The 24,244-nt window shown below is 44.4% G+C and overlaps 1 protein-coding gene across 5 annotated transcripts in view; it reads right to left on the bottom strand.

The window, feature by feature from the left end:
- The window catches only part of PAX5 (paired box 5), a 238,027-nt gene that overhangs the window by 56,977 nt on the left and 156,806 nt on the right, over nt 1–24,244 (bottom strand). For all 5 annotated transcript variants that reach the window (XM_043546339.1, XM_037902197.2, XM_037902200.2 and 2 more), the window contains one exon: nt 16,122–16,223. In XM_043546339.1, coding sequence (XP_043402274.1) covers nt 16,122–16,223 — 102 coding nt within the window. The remainder of the gene's footprint in view (nt 1–16,121; nt 16,224–24,244) is intronic.

Raw genomic sequence — 24,244 nt, 5'->3', positions numbered from 1 at the left:
CCACAATAAAAACTTACTCCCAATTTGCACTGGGGGGAGAGAGAGGCTACTTGAGCCCTCTGTCTATTTCTGAGACTCGAGAAAACTGATATGGGTCTGTTAGCTGCCTGCAAGGCAGAAGGGCAAGCTGCAAGGCATGGAGGTATTGGGAAGAAAATAAAAGATCACTTGAATTGCAAGCTCTTTGGGACAGGAACTACCTCCATTATGTGTGTGTCCTGCATGATGGGGCCTTGATCTCAGTTTTGGAACTTCTAGGGGCTGCCACATTACAAACAAAATAATATATAATAAAAGATACGCAATCAGTTTCTATTGTGATAGAGAATTAAGAACCTAGACAGGCAGAGACATTAGAACCTGGTCTCATGACTTGGTCTGGTGCTGCAAAACTCTGTTAGGGGGTTCTGTATTGCTGGAAGTGCTGTGGTTTGCATTAGACATTGGAGCTGCAGACCTGTACCACTTCTCAGCTCAGTCAGCCCTTTTGCTACCCTACCCTACCCACACTTCCACTCCCCTCTTCTGACTGCAGTAGCTGCTGCTCCCACTTCCACTTCCTCCCACCCCTTGAAGCAGGAGAAGCATGCAGAAGACACTCGGCACCTCCTGACAAATGCTGCTTGATGGTTCTCTGCCCCGGGTGCGCACATAGATTCTGGACAAAGGACTGCACTCAGTATTTAACTCAAGAGGCCAAACTCATTCCTAGTGTAATTCCATTGACTTCAGTGATGTTACACCTGGAGTGAATTTAACCCCTTGTTTGGAAATACCAGACATTGCAAGTTGCAACAGAAAATCAGTCATATTCTTACATGTTGTACAATATAAGTTGTCTGTAGAATGTCACTTATTACCAGATATGCATCAGTGGAACTCTGCCAAGACACTGAAATATCAATTTCCTTGTGTGTGTGTGTGTTGGGGGGGACATTAAAACCATGATTGAACCTTTAAAACAATGGGGGGGAATACCATGTTATGACATAAATCATGGGCATATATGAATCACTTGGAATGTTATATTCAGTTCTTGTCAAGAACATAACTAAAGAGAGGATTTTAAAAAATAATAAAATAATAGCAAACATTTTGTCAAAATGTTTCCCAATTATTTTTTCAAATTAAATGTTGTCAAAATGTCTCAAATCAGCCAGTTGTGGATATAGCAAAAAATGGGGGCATTTCAGAGACATGCAACAAAGTGAAGGGAGGAATGGAAACGCTTGTATATGAAGAGAGAACAGAAGGGGTGGGACTGATTAGCTTGGGAAGGAGATCAGAGGGGTAGTATATAGGTACATAAAATAATGAATGGAATAAAGATAAACCGGGCACTCCTATTTAATATTCTTATTGTACAAGACAAAGTGATGCTTATGTGACGCTGTATGAAATATGGGAGACACTTTATGATATTGTTAATACCAATATTATAAAATTGTAAGGAATCTGACCAGATATGCCATGTAAGGTATTTGTGAAAATGTTACGATTTGCCAACTATGATCATCTTGTTATTATGTTTGTATCACCTTTGTATTGTGAGATATAGGTATGTATGGTATATCTGTATTTCCAAACTTGTGCTGTTTCTGGGTGACACCCCCAGAGAGATTGGCATCAGCCCTGCCTAGCCTGTTCAACGGCCCATCAAGGGTCATCAGCTGTACAAAGAACCCATTGAAAGATGCCAGGGGCTTCACCTTATGAGTCAGCAGAACTTGTAGGGGCATGCCTATGGACAGGGAACTCCAAGGTTTTTCCATGCCATGTGCTGTGAAGTACAAGCCACATGGCAAAAAGAATGTAAGGGCAGCTGCATCATTTCTATTTTGTCTTCAGTCCTGCTTCTTACCTCTGGAGTGACTTTTCTACAGATGAAGCTCTGAACAAAGGATTGAATGACCCATCCAAGCTGTGGATGTGTTCCAGAGGGACTTTCAAGCCAGAAAACTCACCAATACTGCTAAGAACCTGATCTATGGACTTTGAAGTCTCTGCATGTATCTGAGTGCTTTACCATTTAACAACTCTCTTCTTGTTCTTTCTTTTGTCTTTATAATAAACCTTTAGTTTTAGACACTAAAAGATTGGCTGGCAGCATGGTATTTTGGGTAAGACCCAATCTAATACTGACCTGGCAATGTGACTGACCCTTTGGGGTACAGAAGAACAATTTGTAAAGTGAGTAGAATTTTTAAGTAACTTCTCACTGTACTGGACCTATGTGCTGATTGGAAGCCAGAGAACTGGGATGCCATAAAGGGGGCTGTGTGATTTCTTTTTTCAGCTTCTTGATAACCAGGGTGGGCATCAGAAGCACAGTTTGTGACTGGTTGGTAAGTTTAACTTCATTGTTACCGCCAGTTTTGGGAGTATCTGCTCTCCCTTTTGCAGCTTGCCCTGACCTTGGCATTTTCAGTGAGGGCTGTCCCAGGCACACTGGGACACAATGTTTGCCCCAACAAGCTGTGACATCTCTGTTTGGAAAGCATCTAGCACATTTTGGTCACAACCGCAATTGGAATAAATATGATACAAATTTAAAACTGATAGAAAAAATACTTTTTTCACACAACACATAAGTCACCTGTGGGATTCGTCACCCTAAGCTATTACTGAAACCAAGAATTTAGTAGGAATCAATAATGGACTAGACATTTATTGGATCATGAGAACATCTAGAGAGGTACATTAGACAGAATAAACATTTATAAGGAATACAAATTCTCATGCTTCAGAGCAGAAGCTATTCAATGATGGGAGTTAAAAAGAAACTTCCCTTATGGGTAGGTTATTTCAGAATTGTTCAATGGGGGGTTACTAGTTCCTTCCCTTGAATTATCTGCTGCTAGCCAGGATACAGGATAGGGCCACTGCTCTGACCCAGTACGGTAATTCTGATGTCCCAACCACCTAGTGTGCCAAGTGCTGTAGAAAGGCAATAGATCTCAAAAGTGCTGCCAGAAAACACTCTAAAGGATGTCTTGTGTATGACAGAAGCATTGGCTTGGCTGGGTTGTTGTTATTACAACTGATCCACTAAAGCCAGCCTGCCCTTGCAGCTCTGATCTCACAGAGGATGGTGTAAAAAACATTTCCAAACGCATATGCCATTCTGCAGTGCTCATCCACTCACTGGGGTGGGGCCGGGAGCCAGGGCAACACCCACTGGGGCATGGGGGAGATCTCAGCTGGGTCCCCCTTCAACAGCAAGGGGTCACATCCTGCTGCTGCTGCTGCTGTGGGGCAGTGGGAGTGGTGCTGTGCTGGGTGACTGGCTCCCATCTGGTGGTGGCAGAGCAGTAAGTGGGCGATGCAGTTTGCCATCAAGGAGCAGTAGCCATTGTGAGCTCCTTGGTCCACCCCTCCGTGAATCTAGTAGCTGGATCTCTGGTGATGCCAGGGGCTGGGGTGATTGCCAGTTGGGGGTTCTGGAAGAGATGTTTGCCATAGGGAAAAATTGGCCAAGGACTGCATGGGTTTTTTCACCCACCACTTAGCACCCAAGGTATTTGGTTATGAAGTTTCTGCTACAATTATGGGGGATCTGGTGTGGTTGCAAGGGTCTGACTGTGGTCCCTGTCATGCAGTGGACTGCTTGGGCATTGGTCCTGGGTGTCATGACCCACAGGTCTCACAACTGGGCCCAAAAAGTTCATGGGAGTAGCCACACTCCAACCCTCCACCTGGCAGCCTGCTGACAATAGCTTGCCTGACCCCAGGAAGCCCAGCCCCAGTGTGAGGCTCTGCCCCAAGGTCTGATTGGCAGAGTCCCAGAGCGGCTGATAGGCCTGCTGGCCCTTCTTCAACCAGTAGCAGGAATAGGAAGGTGTCCAAACATCAGGGCTCCACCCTGCTCTAGACTGTGTGCCTTCTGCTTCCTGCTCCCCCAGCTTGATCTCCTGGCATTCTGTCCCAGCTTGACTCCTGACATCTGACTTGTGGTTCAGACCTCCTGTCCGTCTCCTGCCTCTGACCTCCTAGTCTCCTGACCCGGCCTGAGCTCGGGTTCCCAACTCACGGTGCTGATCTGCAGTTTGTCTCCTACTTCCAAGCTCCCAGTATCCCAGCCTAGCCGATTCTTGACTCCTGTCTCATGACTGAGGATTCTGGCTCCAACTACTAGGTCTAGCTGCCACATCCCAGCCATGGCAGCTTGTTCAGACACAATAACCCTACAGGACCCAGCCCAGTGCAACAAAAATGGACCAAACAGTACAACCACAAACACCCAGAAGCATCAGACTTGCCCACAACAATAACTGACTGCGAGAATGAAGGGAGGAGAAGAGAGATTTCCTGCAACCCCTTTCCTGCATACCATGACCTCAGCTTCTGTATTACCCACTGAAACTATGCAAAAAGATCTGGCTCACAACTCACACTTGATGAAAAAGAACAGTGCCAACAGCACCACCTGTCCTTCTACTGCCGTGGACCTGGACATGCCATCTCAGCTTACCCAGTGCAAATACCAAGGAGCTCAGAGAAACAATCCAGCCCAGGCACATCAGGTGAAACCAGCCTGGGACTAGAGGGAAGAGAACTTCCCTGTACCCTAATCCTCACTAAGATGTACCCTGAGCCCCATCCAGGCGCTTCTCATTCACAGGTGCCTATCCAGCTACGCATTCCAGGATTCCGACATGGCCAGTGCCACATGCTTCAGAGGGAATGAACAGAACAGGGCAATTATAAAATGATCCATCCTATTGTCCAGTCCCAGCTTCTGGCAGTTGGAGCTTTAGGGACACCTGGTACATTGGATTGCATTCCTGACCATTTTCACTAACAGCCACTGATGGACCTATCCTCTATTGACTTAACTAATTCTTTTTTGAACCCCGTTATAGTCTTGGTCTTCACAACATCCCCTGGTGATGAGTTCCACAGGTTGACTGTGCATTGTGTGAAGAAGTACTTCCTTTTGCTTTAAACCTTCTTCCTTTTAATTTCATTGAGTGACCCCTGGTTCTTGTGTTATGAGGAGAAGTAAATAACCCTTCCTTATTCTCTTTCTCCACACCATTCATGATTTTATAGACCTCTATCATATCTCCCCCCACCCTTAGTCATGTATTTTCTACACTGAAAAGTTCCAGTCTTTTTAATCTCTCCTCATATGGAAGCTGTTCCATACCCCTAATCATTTTTGTTGCCTTTTTTCTGCACCTTTTCCAATTCCAGTATCTTTTTTGAGATGGGATGACCAGATCTGCATGCAGTATTCAAGATGTGGGCATACCAGGGATTTACAGAGTGGCATTGTAATGTTTTTTGTCTTATTATCTATCCCTTTCCTAATGGTTCCTAAGATTCTGTTTGCTTTTTTGACTGCTGCTGCACATTGAGCCTATATTTTCAAAGCACTATCCATGATGACTCCAAGATCTCTTTCTTGAGAGGTAACAGTAAATTTAGACCCCATCATTTCATATATATAGTTGGGATTATATATTTTTTTAAAATTTGGACTATGCATTTAGTTTGAGCCTCTATTATGGTGTTTTAAATGGTTTCCATGCAGTTCACTTTTCTGACTGTTTCTTTTAATTTCCATTTAACTAGCTCTCTCATTTTTGTGTAGTTCCCCCTTCTGAAGTTAAAGATACTGGTATGTGTGTCTGTATTTCCCCCACCCACAAGGATAATTACATTATGGTCACTCAGGGAAGCTTACTGCTGCTGAGTGAAATTACAAGATTGTGGACATGGAGCTTCTGGCAATTAAGACTGCCTTTAAAGAGTGGTGACTCTATTTGGAAGGGGTCTGCCATCTGGTTCAAGTGTTTACCAACCATAAGAACCTGGAGTATCTCTGTACAGCCAAGGCTCTAAAACCAACAGCTCCAGTGGCGCCTATTCTTCTTGCTGTTCAATTTTACTGTCACATACCGCCCTGGAACCAGAAATGGCAATGAACCCTTGTCTTGAAGAAATGTCTCTGATCCATGAGACCCCAGTCCACCACCAGCTCACATTTTCAAGTCCCATACTTAATCTGACTTGCCACCAGGACCTACTTGCACTCATCCATTCTGCTTCTGTCTCAGGAATTCTGCCCGATGAGTTGGCCATTATCAACCAACAACCGCATGACACCTGGGAGGGGTCCTGTGAGAGTGGTGGTTCTACATCTGTGCAATGACTCCACCGTGGCAGGACACTTAGGGCAATATAAAATCCAACAATTAATGTCCCATTTCTTCTGGTGGGCCTGAGTGCACCCCACGACAGAGACTTCTGTAGTCTCTTGCAAGATGTGCACCCACTCTAAGATCCCATGCCAGAGACCCTGTAGTCATCTCCATCCTCTGGACACAGCACCTCAGCCCTGGGAGGACTTTTCCTGCACTTTGTGGTGGAACTACTAGAATCCAGTAGTTTCACGACTATCCCGATGGAGGTAGATCAGTTTTCTAAGATGGCTCACTTGGTTCTCTATGTGTGTTAACCCTCCGTGGAGGAAGCCACCGAGCTCTGGATAAACAATATAGTCCATCTTCAGGGCTTCCTGGATCACATCACCTCTGACTGGGGGCCTCAGTTTACTGCCCACTTCTGGCACGAGACCCTACCTTTATTAGGAGTCCACCTGTATTCTGCCTACCATCCTCAGCCAAATGGAAAGAATCAACCAGATCTTCAAACAATACTTATGATGCTACATCAACCATCACCAGGATGACTGGCCTTCACTGTTACCCTATGCAGAGTTCTCATACAATTATGCAGACCACACATCCACAGGCCTCAGCCCCTTCTTTATCAACTATGGGTACCACCTCCAATTTCACCCACAACTACATACATTCTCCCCAACACATCTACCTCAGACCTAGTACAAGACATCCATCACATCCAAGAGGAGGTGAAGTAACACCTTGAAAAGGCAAAGGAGGACTACGAAAGGCGCACAGACAAATGTGGACAACAGGGCCTTGTCTATGCCGCAGGAGAAAAGGTGTGGCGGCTTTCAACTGAACACCTCCACACGGACAGACCCTCTTCGAAACTTGACACTCGGTTCCTTGGCCCATACCAGATCCAGTGACAAATCAACCCAATCACCCTCAAGCTCTAGCTGCCTTGATCCCTTAGAGTCCACCCCGAATTCCAAGTCTCACTTCTAAAACCATACACTGAGAACACATTTCCCTGCAGAGCACAATCACCACCTCCACCAGTGCAAGGACAGGGGCAGGAGGAATACATTGTACTCAAAGTCCTTGACTAAGATCCCTCAGGCCAAATTACGGTATCTGGTTGATTGGGCCATAATTTTTCCAATCAATCAGGTACCAGGTAAAACAGGAAATTGGGCCATAGTACTTTCTCTGTGCTGCAATTTTTGGCTCTTTCCCTTTTCTAAAGACCTTGTCCTGCTTCCCACCTGTGGTCCCATTTAGGAGCTTCCACTGGAGTCAATGGGAAGAATCCTATTGCCTTTGACACCAGCTGAATCAGGGCCAATGTCAATGGTACTTCTTGCATGAGTAAGAGCCAGGATTTGGCTCCAGTTTTGTTTTGTTCTCTCACGGTTTCTGTTGAGTGGACAAGCAGATCTGTGTGTTATTGGGAACTGTGGTTTCAATGGCTAGGGGCGTGGGTAAGGGAAACAATAAAACTGAGGAAGTGCTTGAGGACTTATTCCAAGAGATAGGGAAGTTTAGCCCTTAAAAGGATGAGTCCCCGATACCGCAATCTCTCTCCAGACACATTTCACAGAATCTGTAACTTTAACGGTGTAATTCACAAATCAAAATTTACTTTGTTCAGGTCACAAGAATTTCAGATGAGTCATACCTGTAAATTGCTGTTTGACTGCAATGTACTCAAGTTTAACCATGTGGAAATTTAACCAAAACTTCTGGGCCCAATCCAAGACACAGCCCTCAGTCAGGGCCTGATCGAAAGCCCAATGAAGTCAACTGAAAGACTCCCACTGATTGCAATGCTCTTGAATCAGACTCTGCTCTCATTGACAAGAATGGGGTTTCTGGGCAAAAGAGGTTTGCAGATTGGACCACACATAATACAATAAATAATAACAGTAATAACTAATAATGCTTAACACTTATCTTCATCTATACATCACTATATGCTATACAAGAGCACATGAGCATCATTATCCCTCTCTTAAGGAAGGGAATACTGAGATGCAGCAAGAGGAAGTCATAGATCAAGGTCACTCAGGTAGCCAGTGGAAAAGGTAGGAAGAGAATCCAGAGTTCCTGACTCCCAGTCCAGTGCCCTATTCACTGGGCCACACTGCCACATACAACTAGTGGGATATATGCAAATATGTTTCACTCATAGTACCCCTGATTCAGCAAAGCACCTAAACACGTCCTTAAATGCCTTGATAAATAGCATTGGGACCTCTGCACATGCTTAAACTTAAAGGCCAGTAAGAATAAGGACCAGTAAAAGTAAGAAGAAGAAAAAAACCACATACTGGAAGCAATATTCTTACTTGCCATGTGTAATGTTGTGTCCTATTAGGTTGCATTACCAAGCAATGTTGCGCTAAATTCTCCTTTCATTTACACTGGTGCAACTTCATTGGTGGCGATAGAGTTTCATGGGTGTAAATAACAGTAAAATTTAGCCCTACAAGTTTACAATCTGTTGTAAATAATGGTGCCTAGCATAAGATTCTGTGTATTTTCAGTTGATATTTCCAAAGCCAGCTAGAGGATCTAGTTGCTAACTTTCCATTAAAATGAATGGAAAATAAATGTCTAAACCCCATAGGTTGCTCTGAAAATTTCAACCATTATATTGTATTATATTGGCAAATGATGCACACATGTAAATCCCCACCCTTTTGGAGCATGCTTCCATAGGAGACCCAAGAATTCTGCACATCTAGACATGATGTTATCACAGAAATATGCAATTGGTTTGCTGGCACTGCAGTGCCACTTGGAAGTGCTATTTTTCACAGGCAATTTTCCCATGCATGGCAGTCAGTACGATAAGACAACAGGTGTGCAGGGACTGCTAAGATCCTGATAATCCTGGGATCCCAAAACATTACCAGGCTCTCGTTTTACTAGGCTATCATTTTTAAAGCACAGTACAGAACTCGATTTTTCTGGAGAAAGTTTTTCAATTAATGAGTTAGCTGGTTTAAGTGAGCTGGTTGCAAGCCCTGTCAGGGGGGATAATTCTCTTTGTTGATGTATGCCATCGTCCCTTCCAGCAGAGCTGACAGGCCACAGAGGAGAGTACACCCTGAATTCCTGAAAGGTGCAGCATGTCCCTGCTGTCCCTGAGGGCTGGGGAACTGCAGTCGAAAGTCTTGTGCCTAGAGCTCAGAGAGAACTGTGTTTTCCATTTAGTGGGAAAAGCCCCAATATTGATTTTCCCCCCTTTTCCAGAAATGGAACGAAACCACAACAAACTTGAAAGTTTGCCATGAAACAAAATTCTGGAAAAAATAATTCATCTCAATCTCAATCTTTGTTCCAATTTTGGCCTTTAATGAATTTTAAGTTCAAAATCACTTCTGTTCCAAAAATACCAAACCAGGCCATTTGGAAATGATCTCAATGCTTTGTTTTGGTTATTTTAAAATGAAATTTCAGTGAAAACATTTTGAAAATAGGTGCCTACATCAAAGGAAAAGGGCATTTTCATCAAAAACCTCTTTGGATGGAAGATTTCCTACCAGCAGCGTATGTCCCACAGCATTCACTCACTTAAAGCTGCAGTAGAACCATGGTTAGCTACAGTATTAGTTATGACGCTCACCTCTCTCTTGTCCAGAAAGCCCCCTCTTAGGCCCAGATCCTCAAAAGTATTTAAGTGCCTAACTCCAACTGAAGTCTATGGGAGTTAGGCACAGAAATGCATTTGAGGATTTGGGCCTTGGTTAACTCTTGATGATCCCATCAATCCATCAGGAACCAGAAAACTCCTCCTAATTCCTTAGCTGTAGGATTCACAATTTGATCTAATGGTTTACCGGGTTTCAAACCTCCAACTAAATCAGTAGGAGCCAGATAATTAATCAGGATATTTTACAGTTACCCGAAAGTCCTTCACTCAGAGGCAGTCAGTGCCTGTATTTTTAAACCCCGGATACTTCATGTGGTACCCCACCATAATACAGTGAAGCAAGAGACACCCAATTTATAAACTGACCAAAAAGCAAGAGAGGCGCTAATCCAGGAGATTCCATCTCTCCTGTGCAACCAGGAAGTTCATTCAAAACTGCTTCCCACTAACACTTGCTTAGAGCTTGTCTCACAAGGACACTCAGGAAAGTTAATCTGAATTAATTTTTAAAGTGGATTGTTTAAACTGCACTAAATCCCTGTGTGGATGCTCTTATTCAGAAAGTGGTCTTCAATTTTAATTCAGTTTAGTTTAATTCACTCTGGAAGTAAATTAAACTAAACTGAATAACAGTCATATTAATTCAGAATAAGAGACCCCACACAGTAGTTTAATGCAGTTTAACTGATCCACTTTAAATTTACACCTTTAGTTAATTCAGATTAGTTTCCACACAAACCCTTACACTTAATCCTTTGGAGCCTGGTGCACTGTGCCAGGGTAAAGGGAGAATACGTGGCAGCTGCTTCAGGAAGCCTGGGTAGAGCTAGTCCCAATGTGTCCTGTCTCAGCTCTGCCAGAAACCTGAGTGGGAGACTTGCCCTTCCTCCAGGTCCTCACAAAGGACCAGACTCCCACTGGACTGGATCTGATGCGGCCGCAAAGTGGAAATGGTAAAAGGACCCGCCCCGCCAGCACTGCTCATTGTAACTGCAGGCCCTGTATGTGGGGGTGAGGGCAGTGACTGCACCCTGGGGTCACTCAAAAGGGCACTGGCACCCCAAAGATGGTGGGAGGGAGGCACAGAGCACAAAGGACCATGGTTGTGCTCCCCCTTCACACTGGCCCACAGATCACGACAGATGCATCATGCCAAAGGACCAGTTGGGAAGGCATTGTTGTGCATGTCCTGTTAGACAGGGCCCTCCCTGAGCTCCCCCTGGAGGGGGCCAGGGGCTAAAGGCCCCTGTCATAGGGTAGCTGGCCTCTAACATTAAATTGGGCTCAGCTGTCCTGTCCCAATCTGGGTATGCCCTGGTTTGGGGAATGAGGAGGGTGGGTCTGCCCCTGGGAGTTATAAGTGAGAGTTCAGAACCCAGGAGTCCTGCGAGCAAAGAGAGCTCTGAGGGAGAGCAGAGAGGGGTGAGAGCTTCAGGAAGGGTTGCCCCTGAAGGAGGGAGTGGGGAGAGGTCCCTGCTTCAGCCGTGGAGCCAGGGGAGGCTGGTGAAAGCAGAAGGCAATCGGGGGTCACCTATAGTCTTGCCCAGGCCTCAGAGAGCTGAAGGCTGAGAGCAGCAGAGGGAGATGCCAGCTGGCTCTCTAAGGTGGAGGCCCGGAGTGGATGGAAGGCTGAGGAATAATGGAGGGGTGAGCCCACTGAGCTGGTCCTGGGCAAGAGCTGGAACTCCACCTGGGAAGGAAACAGGGCAGGGAAACACCCCAGCTAGAGGGGTTGGGATGTGGCCTGGCGAGAGACACTAGAGCCATATTTGGTGTTGGACTGTGCTGGGAGGATTCTGGTTTACCGCAATGGGACTTCTGGTAATAACTTAAGCCCACAAAACGGGCTATTTATAGACTCCGAAGGCTGCCCTGAGTTTCTTTCAAAAATCAAGAGGGAAACTGAGATGAGGGGCCACTTGCAGGGCAGCCCTGAAGCGGCACCCAGGAGGAGGCTGCGCGTTTACAGCCCCTTTGAGAAGAAGGGAGGGTGCGTGACACAGGGACAGCAGTGGCAGGGGGAGGGCAGGAGCTGGCATGGAGCCGGGAGGATGGTGCTGAAGAGGTGACTGGCAAAAAAGGCCAGGCCAGTGGGGAACACGAGGTTCATTGCCTGCTGAGATGAGCTTTGGAGCGAAGGGCTCTCGTTCAAGATCTGGGAGGGAGGGAGTGGGAGCTGGTGTGGGGATGGGGGGAAGGAGAGAAGAGAGTGAGGAGCTAGGTAAACTCAGCTCTGATCTACCATGTGTCAGGACAGGTATTCTCATCCCTGAGTTGTAAGAGTTAACACTCATTCCCCAGCCCCTCAGACACATGCTCTATGAATCCCTGGCAAATACTGTACAAACACAAACACTGTAGCTGGGGGCCGGGTTATTCACAGTCACATAAATGATGTCGATGGCAACAAGCATGCAACAAAACATCATACAGGTCTTATCCTGTCTATATTTCTCCCCTGTGTCTAAACACTTTACTGACACAATCAGTTAATTATAGCAATGGTCCATGGCTCACAATTAAAGCTCTTATCAAATAACCACATTTTGAGCCTATGCTCTGAAAATTATTCCAGGGAAGCAGCAGGTCTAGGAGGGAATCCCAGAGAATTGGTGAAACGTACGTTCCCCTTGTATACATTTCAGGGCCGCATAATTCAGCCATATCGGAGCACAAACGCAGATGTGCATACAGCATTAAACCTGATCCGTTAGCTCCTTCAGAACCAAATCATAAAAGACTGTGTGCATTCAGAAGGAGCCTCTGAAACCAGCCCTTCAAATGACAAGAGACAAGTGAGGACAGAGAAAGTATTTTGGATTCTAGTTAGCAAACCCTCACTTAAATGAGAATGAGAACCTAGAAGAATTGCAGGTGACCTTCAACCTAGCTGGAGCAGAAGGTTGTTAGTAAAAGAACCAGTGAAAGGAACATTGCAGTTACTCAATCTAATGGGTCACACCAGCCTACGTGTAGTTACAAATAAATCTGTTACGCAGAGAAATTAGCTCAAATGAGTCTAGATCATTGCGTTGCATCTTTCTAAACTCTGCCAAATAATGTGTGATTTGTCTTAGGTATTACCATACCTGCCCATCCCAGGTACCATTACTTAGCAGTAGTATCTGAGCACCCCACAATCTGTAAGGTATTTATGCTCCCTGCACCCCTGCGAGGTAGGGAAGGGCTATTAACCTCATTTTACAGATGGGAAACTGAGACAGAGACTAAGGGCTTGTCTACGCTGTGCCGCAGTGCGGCCTATGGGGATGTGCGAATTGCCGAGCACAAAGTGTTGAGTTCTAACTGCCCTGTGGGGATGCTCCTGGCACAAGCTAAAAGGTACCTCATTCACTTTAACGTAGTCTTTTTTCAAACAGGACGATGTTAACGCAAACTAAGGATCTTGTAGTTCATGCCAGTAGTGCCTACAGGGGGCAGTTACAGTGCAACACTTTGCTGTGCTCTGCACTTGACCCTCCCCTGGTAGTCCACACTGAAGCACATTGTAAACATAGCAAGGTCTTCAAAGGATTTCGGCACCTGAAGGTGCAGATAGACACCTAAAGGAATTTTCAGACACACTCCAATGGGAGTTAGGAGCCTACGTGCTTAGGCACACTTGATAAACACAACTGAGTGTCTTTTTGTACAGCGCCTAGCACAATGGAGTCCTGGACTATGACTTGGGTCCCTGGGCACTACGCTTATACAAATAATAATAATAATTAACAATAATAAGGACTAGTTCAGATAAAATCTTAACAGAGGCTGTATCAGAACCACCCTGAAACATCATCACCTACATTTTCAAAAGTGACCCAATTTTCTACTGTTCAAGTTGGGGCACCTTTAAGGGGCTGATTTTGAAAGAGCAGGTGCTCAGCACCTTCTGAAAATCAGGTCTCTTCAAGGCATCTTCAGCAGGTCACCCAAAATCCTGAGTCATGTGAAAGGGTAGGCCCCTCATTTGGAAGGATGCAAATTGTTCCAGGATGCAAAGTAGGATGATCTTTTCCTTTCACTTCAGGGAACTAACATCATCTTAGATAATGTGCAGAGTATTTGGGTTTCATAACAGCTGCACAATAGCAAGCTTAACCTTAAAAGCACAGATGTGCTATGGGCATAATTTAACACTTGCTGCTACCAAGAAGCTTCACGCAAACCTTCCCATTTTCAGGCTGGTTCAAGTGAAAGACAGCTCTTGCTAACTTGAGATCAGTTTCCTTCACTAGATACCAGGATGCCATGCTTCTGAACACAGGGGGAATAGTGCTAGAACAACCTCTCTCACAGTTTTGCATTACTTCTGCTTCCAGACTTAGAGAGAACTAGGAAGTCAGAGTAAATGAAGTTAACTAAACTTTGCCAACTTGCAAAATAAAGCATTGCTTTGTGTTCAGATTTTGACTGAATGATCAGGGGCAGGTTGTTTTATCCTGACTAGTTCACCCATCTCTGTTCCTAGCTGCTGTTCAGAGTTGCTTGTATAACTGCAAAACACATTTAGGGAAATCTTGTTAAGAAAGTATCTTAACACTGATTGGACTTTTTTAGGTTCTTAATATTTAAACTGTAGGAAGTGACTTGCAATCACAGCAAGATTTTGTTGCATTTTCAGGCCAGATTCTCAGCTGGTGCAAATTGCTGAAGCTCCACTGAAATCAGAAGATCAATTTACACCAGTTGAGAATCTGGCCTGAAGTTCTAGGCAAGTTTTTTTATATGATGTAAATCCTTACAGCTATATAAAATAAGCGATTATTACAGCACATTTACTTTTTGAGCGGAAAGTAATGTTTCTGTATCTATGTCAATCTTTATAAAATCCCCCCCATACATTACTTTCAATAGCATTGCAATACTTTTTCTAAATGTTATTACAATGACCTGATTCCTACTTCTAATTCTTAAAACTAATTCACATGAAGAATGAATGCGTTTTTCTTAATTTCTTAAAGATATTACCAGGAGAAAAGTGCGATCAAGATTGATCATATATGCAAACTGTCACATACTCTGAACATAAAGCCAGTGTTACCAACTCTTACGCTGTTTATCGCAAGTTTTATGATATTTTGTTCTTAATCCCTAGCTGCTGGAGTCATGTGATTATGTAATAATCTCAGCTTTCATTTTTTTAAAACAGAGTAAGTTTCTAACCCTCCTGGCCATGGAAAGCTTGGAAATATGATCTGAATGCACCCTAAAGGCCCAGAAACCAAAAAGCAAGTAAAAAAAACACCCAACATTATTATTTTTTCAAGTCCCATGATTTTGAATGCTTGGGGTTTGTAATACTATATAACACGTTTCCTAGTAAGCAGCGGTGGCCTTAACATTGAGATCAAAGGTTGTGAGGGCCAGATCCTCAGCTGCTGTAAATCCACACAGCTCTTTTGAAGTCAATGATTTTCATCATACCTAAATGTCAAACCCAGGAGTTAATACAACATAACACACATCTGTCTGTAGCCTTATCACTATCTGTATGTCTAAAGCACCAACGGTATCGCCATAGTGTCTAGGATCATAGATGAATAATTTGTGGATCAAAAGTTGCTAATAACGAATAGTTCAATTGTATTCATAGGGCCTCATCCTACAAGGTGCCTCTTATAAGATCTGGGCACGCTCAGCTCCCGCTGACTTCCAAAGCGGTTGAGGGCACTCAGGTCCAGTTCCTCAAGGGCATTTAGGTGTCTAACTCTCACTGATTTCAATGGGAGCTAGGCACATAGGTACCTCTGAAGATCTGTGCTGGAGTGCCTTCCAGCAGATGATCAGCAGCTCCCATCACAAGACTGGGGTTATCTCAGAAACATGGAAAAAGGGTTTACCAAAAAAAAGGGAAAAGCCTGTGGAAAATTCAGTTGCACGTGATTTGTTAAGATTTTGGGCTTAGTAAAGTAACCATCTAATCACTTCCAGTCCGACAAACGCTTGCACAGCACAGCTGCCACAAATACATGTGACGTGCTCAACATTAAAGTGTCGATTACAATTATGCTAATGATGAATGGGGGGAAGTTTGAGGCTGTCCCTACATGACTGGATCAACACTTATCAAACAGCCATGCAGTGGGGTAAAGGCTTTTCCCTGCATACTGGATGGAAGAATTTGCTTTGGCAGTGGAGAAGTTAGGCTCTCCCTTGTGCCAGAGAGGGGCTGGTTTATTTATTTAGACTTGCTTTGCATCTGCTCTTCTCTTTTCATCACTGTAATTCTGTCTTCTGCTGGCATCAGTGCAGAACAACCAGAAAGCACTTGGCTTTGCTTCTGTAATGCTGCGGGGGGCGAAGGGGGGGGTTGTTAAACTCACCAGGCACCATTCCTGTCAGTGTTGGAGCAGAGTAGCTGCCCTGTCCAGCAGGGGGGACGTGAGGAGGGTATCCTGGGAGGGTTGTGCTTGCCAATTCACGACCTGAAGAATCAAACCAACAAATCACCATGTGAGCATTCACAACAACTAGACATGTTTTTACATTTCCCTGAACACCCAGAACACAGGCCAGGCATTTGTCATAACTGTACTGTGAATACCAAAGTGGGATTTTTAGCTTGGCAGGGAGAGAAGAGACAATTTCTTTATAAGCTGCCATAAAGCTCTGATAAAGTGAGCGACAGAGAGAGAAGGCACACACGGCTCGGCACTGAGGCAGTCAAACCAGCTTGAACTTTGCTGGTCCTTCCTTATTCCCAAGTTTCTCTGAAGCTCAGATTTGTCAAAATAAACTTATAGCATTAGAAACTGATCAGTCACGAAGTGGGAAGTGACAGCAATTTGAATGGCATTTGCCTAGCAAACATTCTAGGAATAAGCCCTTCTACTGACATAAGGATAGTCTGCAGAGGTCTTGCAAATTCATTATGGGGAATATTTTGGTGTAGCCCCACTCAGGGAGAGCCAGTGTAGTTCAGTGGCTTGCACACTAGACTAGGACTCTGAAGGGCTGGCTTCTATTCTTGGCTTGGACATGTGACTGTGGGCAGGTCATGTGACTGCTCTGTGCCTCAATTTCCCTATCTGTAAAACAGAGATAATGTTGCTGAATGCTTCTTTCTCATCAGCAGATCTCAAAACTGGGTGTTACTCTTAATACAATTACAGTGCAAAAACCATGTGCGTACATGCCACTTAATTCACGTCATTGCTTTGTAAATCAAACTTATTTGGACCTCAGCAAACCATTTCTTTTACTCTAGACCTTGGGTTTAAGGACGTGCTTAGAAGTTAAGCACATGCTGATTAGGGCCTATCTGATTCTTTCTTTCTTATCCTCTGAGCTCTGACATCCCTAATGGTCTCAGTTTATCGGGCTGCCTGCTATGCTAAAGGCAAGAGATAGAAATACAAGACTATCAGCAACGTTTTTATTTACTTTAGCCTTAATTCTAAACTTCCCATACAAGAGTAAGGCCGAAACTCTGCATTTCACAGTTCAAGTCCCCAAGTTAACTTTTTTCACATGTTGAAATAGTCAAAGCAGGACTTCTAGGTATCACAGAGATACATGAATGTAGTTCCCTGGTTAACGTCAGAAATGTAGCAGTGAAAACTAAAGACCTTGCAGATAGATGCCCCGGTAAGAATTCAGAGTGGATGGTCTTGTGAACTCAGAGTAGGTGCACTGGTGTTCTGGGTTTGATTCCTGGTTCTTCCATAGATATCAAGTGTCACCCTGAGCGAGTATCTGAAGCCTATATCTTCAACAGAGCTGAGAGATTCTTGGCGCCTCAATTCTTGATGCTGAACTTAAAGGCCCTGATATTCAGAGGGCAAATCCTCAAGTGGGGCATCCTTACTGCTGCTCTGTATCAGTACATATCACACACTGTACTGGTGATGTCAGATCATCTCTCTTTGGGACCATGGAGCAATGCTGCCCACGTTAGCCAGTCTGCTAGGTGGGAACTCAGTGTCACTGCTCCTGTACTTTTAAAGGAACAGATCCCTCATCAGGCATCCTAATTAATCAGTTCAGGCAGAAAATTGTTATCAGAGATCAAAATGTTCTGTCCTTGTTGCTGTGTCTGTTTTCCTGACCTCCCACACAAGTTCAAAGTCTGACTATTGTAATTTGTAAGTGTTTTGTAGACCCTGGAAACACACAGCTGTCTGTGATCTAGCTATGCTTGGTGGGTCTTGGAACATCCCCAGAAAATAAACAGCAGACTAATAAGAATTTTATCTGAAACAAAAAAGATTTCCTATGGTTTGACATGTGTTTTGATGCCTTTATTGGTGCCGAAAATGCAAGAATTCCTAAGACCGGTGTATTATCACAGTTAATATACGATAATGATAATAAATTATTCCATGCGAACAAATGTAGGGTTTTGGAGGCCCTCTGCACGGTTAGGCTTTAAATCAGCCCACCAATCAGAAATGACCTTCCTGCTAGGCAGTGTGGTTAGTACCGCCTGCCATGTTTCTAATGTGGTGACTTACGATCTCTACTGAAGGGCTAAGTGATCCAAAGGTGAGAGAGATACTGCATACATTTCACAGCTGCAAAACGGCATGTGTCTCAGTCCCTCACAGGTATGGGGGCTTTTGATTTAGCAAAGGAACTACTTTCAGAGTAGCAGCCGTGTTAGTCTGTATCCACAAAAAGAACAGGAGTACTTGTGGCACCTTAGAGACTAACAAATTTATTAGAGCATAAGCTTTCGTGGGCTACAGCCCACTTCATCAGATGCATAGAATGGAACATATAGTAAGAAGATATATATACATACAGAGAACATGAAAAGGTGGGGTAAGAGGCTAATTAATTAAGATGAGCTATTATCAGCAGGAGAAAAAAACTTTTCTAGTGATAATCAAGGTGGCCCATTTAGACAGTTGACAACAAGGTGTGAGGATACTTAACATGGGGAAATCGATTCAACACTTCAACCTCTCTGGCCACTCAGTAACAGATTTAAAGGTGGCAATTTTGCAACAGAAAAGCTTCAAAACCAGACTCCAACGAGAAACTGCTGAGCTTGAATTAATATGCAGACTAGATACCATTAACCTGGGTTTGAATAGGGAGTGGGAGTGGCTGGGTCATGACACATATTGAATCTATTTCCCCATGTTCCTCACACCTTCTTGTCAACTGTCTAAATGGGCCATCTTGATTATCACTACAAAAGTTTTTTTCTCCTGCTAATAGCTCATCTTAATTAATTAGCCTCTTACTCCACCTTTTCATGTTCTCTGTATGTGTGTGTGTATATATATATATATATATATATATATATATATATATATATATATATCTTCTTACTATATGTTCCATTCCATGCATCCGATGAAGTGAGCTGTAGCCCACAAAAGCTTATGCTCAAGTAAATTTGTTAGTCTCTAAGGTGCCACAAGTCCTCCTGTTCTTTTTTCAAAGGAACTAGCGTCACTCAAAAATAAACTGGGCTTTAATTTCTATAAACACCCTGCTGGCTTTCCTGGGAAAGGGCCGGCTCTCAACACCAGGCAATTCGTGTTTGTTAGCTAACTCTCCCTCCGGCCAGGAGATGGAGAGTGGTGTGAATCTGTAAGAATTATACACACTACACGGGAAGGTGGATTGATTTCAGAGGAGTCAGCATATTTCACATTTCCTCACTACTGACTTCTGAGCCTTTATTTTAGCAGACGGTCACTCAAGACAAATTGTTGCTTCCATCCAGTTGATGAAACCTCCGCTGAAGATTACAATGAGACCTGTGAACCGTTTTACCCGTGAGCAAAACAGGATTTGAAACAAATACCTGAAATTTAAAAAATAAATGACCATTCATGAGCACCACCACACCCAGACTCATAGGGAAAAGCCTAACATGTCCGACTCATTCTAGCTATGTCCTATTTCTTATTTTAAGGCGTCTGCTACATTTTCAACGTAATTACAAGTTCTTTCATACAACAATAGTCATAAGTGAAAGGTAGAATCAGAGCTGGTGGAAAAATGAGAGGGATATGGTGACAATTTCATCAAAATATTTTCCTTTTGGGTGGGGGAGGGCACAAAATAAAAAAAATTAAAAAACTTGACAAATTCCAGCCATCTCTATGAGATATACCTTTCTCTACAGAAAGGACATTGGCTACTCGGAGCAGGAGAGGGGAAAGGCATGGGGGTGGGTGTTTACGTAAATATGCCCGTCTAGTATTGATGGGCCATGATTTCCGTTGGAATGAAGATAAAAGTGCTAATGAAACCCATTGATGGCAGAAATGAAGTACCCTTAACAAAGAAGGGTTACTTGGGAAAGGGCTCAGAGAACTAGGCTCTGCTGTAGAGATGTGTGTATTTTCTAGCCGCTAATTCTGCCTAGTGAAGTTAAATATCTGCTCTGCTGCACTGTGGAACCCCAGAACAGAGTGAGAGACGGAGTCACGGCAGTCAAATATCTGCTAAACCATTTATTTCGTACACAGAACACATCGGAGGCATTTGTGTCAGGAGACAGTGTATGTAACATCCTGGAGCAGCTTCCTATCTGGACCTTGTGTTGGAGCAGATTTTATCCTGAGATGTACCTGTCAGGCCAGATGCGCAGCTGTAGTAAATCAGCAGGGCGCCACGGGCTTCAAAGTCCTACTACAAATCGAGCTACAGTGGAGCGACGCTGGGGCTGAGGATCTGGCCCGTAGATGCTCTGCGGCGTAAGTATCCCATGACACTGGCTTGGAGTTGGAGTCATGAGCCCGAGGGCAGTTTTTCAGTCTCCCAGCTTCTCTTGGGAATCTTGTTTCTATCAATCTGGTGATCTCACATCAGCCCCTTCGATTAGAGAGAGGAGCACAGGGAAGCCCAGCCTCCTTCCCACTCCTCTTCCCCCCACCACCCCAAAAAAAAAGCGAAGTGAGAGCTCCTCCTCCTCTGCTGAGGAGCTGATAGCTCAGTGGACAGCAGAATCTGCAGTGGGAGCAGCAGCAGGGGTGGGTGCCTGGCTGGGAGGTTTCTGGGGCTCCCAGCCAGTCAGACGCGTGGCAGCAGCACCACATGGGAGATGAGATGATGTCCAAACAGAGAGCTCTCAATTTGCACCCTATCAGCTTCCTATGCCCTCCAAGGGAGCAGAAAAGGAGGCAAGGTTCCCAGAGCTCTCTCCCTTCTAGGTGGAAGGCAGAAAGAGATCACATGAGACATCTCACATCAAACCTCCCTGCCGGGAATCTTCTGAAATGCATAAAAGTCTGGCATTTCCAAGTGTTCCACAGAGGAATCCCCCCCACCCCCCCAACACCACCACGCTCGTGACCCTTTTTACATCAGTAGAGATTCTCCGTCCTGGTCAAACCTGAGTGATGCATAGGAAGGGGACGGGAAGCCCCAGGGATGTGCCCCCCACAACCCTCCCCATGTTTAGCTGTCTATTGGCCCGCTTTGGAACATGCATGCCTTTGGGGTACATCCCTTCCTTTGTCCCCTTGCTGTATCCGCATGATGATGTATCACATCATCAAATAGCATCTAGACCTGTGATGACAGCCACGAGAACTGAAGAGCCCCCCTTCCTATTTTAATCTGCTGTAACCCACTCTCCACCCCCAATTCACCCATCTCGTAGTTCACATGGAGCCGGTTTTAATTCACTTACAATCCACTTCACTTTTTCCAAAAGCCTGTCTCACAATCAGATACGTCCAGGATCATTTCAGAGGTGCTGAGTGACTCCAGTTTCCACAGGTGCCCAGCACCTCTTCAAATCAGGCCACTTTTATTCAGGGGCTTGAGTGTGGATGCAAGCGACTAACTTTAGGCACCCGAGTTGGACGATTTTGGCCTGAGGATGACGATAAAGCTTGGCTTTTGTTGCATCCAATTATCTATTAATTGTCTTTATGGAAGAGGCAGAAAAACTGCTCTTCACAAATGCTGCTTTTCCTTCCCAGTGAGCCATATCGAAAGGGAAACCTGACACCTGCAGCCCCTGTCCCAGTGACTCGCTTTGTCAGCTGCTGATTAACATGCTTGGAAGAGTCCTCACATTGCAGGCTTTGGGCTTGGGCAGGGAGAGGGCTCTTTTCAATCGCCAACTTCTCTGATCCAGCTGAGAATCTGGGAGCAGGTCTCAGGGGCTGCCCCAACCCCTACTTCTCTCCCTCTCCATCTGATCTCAGATGCTTCTAAGGAACTGGGGATTGTCCCACAGACTGGATTATGCCAACAGTAATGAAACGACTTAACATTGCTATTAAGACCAACTCCAGCTGAGCTAAGGCCCCCTTCATGCCAGGCACTGTGCAAACATATAGTAAGAGGCAGTCCCTGCCCCAAATTGCCTACAGCCTAAGTAGACAAGACTCCACAAGGAGTAGTATTAGCCCCATTTTACAGATGGGGAGCTGAGGCAAAGAGAGACTAAAGGCCAGATTTTCTAAGGTATTTAAGCACCTGGCGATGCAGGACAAGCTCCTAGTGGGTTTTTCAAAAGTGCCTTGACATCCATCTGCACCTTTAGGTGCCTAAATACCAGAAAATCTGGCCTATGTACATAAGAAACTGAGAGCAGAGGTAGGACTAGAACCCACCACCTGCTGTGGTCTAGGCCCCTGCCTTAATCCTAGCACTGTCCTTTCTCCACACTGGGCGAAGAAAAAAGGACTAGGCTCAGTCACTGAATTATTCTCAGTTCACCACCAGCAATCACCCCGGGGCTGTGAGCAGAGGACAAGCGTTAGCTGGAAATGTTAGCACTTATTTTTCATTAAAATCTAAAATGAGAAAGCGAGAGAGAGAAAAGCAGAACAAAGGACTGAAGAGACCACACTGGCTGTGGCTCTCCCAGCCTGGAAATTCAATAACAAAGGAATGTAAAACAGATTGTAGGAGCCTGTGGAGTTTGTAAGACCACTGGTTAAAACACTAGCAGACAGTCTGCACAGCTCCCCAACCTCACTGGGGATGAAAAGATGACCTTATGTCAGCGCAAACAGGGCTGACTGTATGTCATTGTCAGTGACAGAGGGAACATATACAGCTCACTCCTTTCCACTGCAAAGGAGGACTATGGTGTACTCATAATGCTGAGCACTCCAAATCGTTGATTAGCTGACAAATACCGGTTTACATTTTGCAGATAACTAACTGCTTCCAACCTTCCTGGCAAAGGAAACAGTTCTGGGAGCAACAGGGCGACTCTTATCATTAGGGAGGAATATTCCTAAAACCATGTTTTGTTCTAAGAAATGCTGCAGACTTGGGTTGTTTTTTTCTATTTTGGTCCCAAGGAAACTTTAGATCTTCCTTGTTAAACTACCATATGGCTACAGACCAAGGGCAAAGATTTTACTGTACCCGGAGCGCCTTGTTAATAAATGGGTTGATTTCACACAGATATACAGAGATAGACCGTTTTAAAAAGATTATAACTTCAGAGATTGCACCTGGGCAAAGAAGTACAAGTATAGGATTGTGTGCACGCCTCTACATCCCTTTTTTGTAATGGTGTACCGCATAGTCATTAGACGTTAAATCACCCTGCCTTTGAAAACATGATCAACGCATGTGCATGTAAAACAGATGTTGAGAAACTCTCAATGTATGTTGTTACATGGGAAAGCCAGGAGACTGGGACTTTATTCCCCCGCCTGCTCCTGAGCAGCTGTGAGACCTTGGCCAACACTGCACTTTTCATAGCTTGTTTTCTTCATCTCTCATTTGGGGATAACAATCTTTCTTTGTAAATTGCTTTGAGATGGATGAATTTAAAAGTGCTGTATAACAGCAAAGCAGTATTATTTATATGATGCTTTTATGAATACCTTTTGCAAATGGAGACAGGAATCCTTTCACCTGCACATTGAAATGTAGCTACTTCTGGGGTGAAGTGTATTGACTAATACCCCACCATGACAGCACACAACATTTTAGGAACGGAAGTGGAAAATGCTGTTTAACTGCAGAAGGAATTTAGGTCAGTAGGATATAGCTACCTGCATTGGAAAGTAGCCAGGACACCAGGGATAAAACTTTTATATGAATAGTATCATTGTGTGCTCCTAAGTGGACTACACCTTGACTTTTACTTCTCATTCAAAAGATAGCACTTCCCGCAACAAACTGCCCATTTTCACCATGAAGCACGTCTCACCGATTAAATGCCAACACCCTGATCCTGCGAAGACCTTTTGAAAAAGTACTTTAAATACATAACTTTACATGCAATTCTGCATACCCATAAGTCTTTGCAGGATCAGGGCTTATATCAGCCACCTACTCAATCACCAACTCTAGTTCTTACACGTTTCAGAGTAGCAGCCGTGTTAGTCTGTATTCACAAAAAGAAAAGGAGGACTTGTGGCACCTTAGAGACTAACAAATTTATTTGAGCATAAGCTTTCGTGAGCTACAGCTCATCCAATGAAGTGAGCTGTAGCTCACGAAAGCTTATGCTCAAATAAATTTGTTAGTCTCTAAGGTGCCACAAGTACTCCTTTTCTAGTTC

The sequence above is a fragment of the Chelonia mydas genome, chromosome 5 (genome assembly GCF_015237465.2).
Source record: "Chelonia mydas isolate rCheMyd1 chromosome 5, rCheMyd1.pri.v2, whole genome shotgun sequence".
Classification (NCBI taxonomy): Eukaryota; Metazoa; Chordata; order Testudines; family Cheloniidae; genus Chelonia; species Chelonia mydas.
The sequence above is the reverse complement of the archived record's forward strand: the minus strand, read 5'-3'. Positions and strand labels throughout refer to the sequence as shown.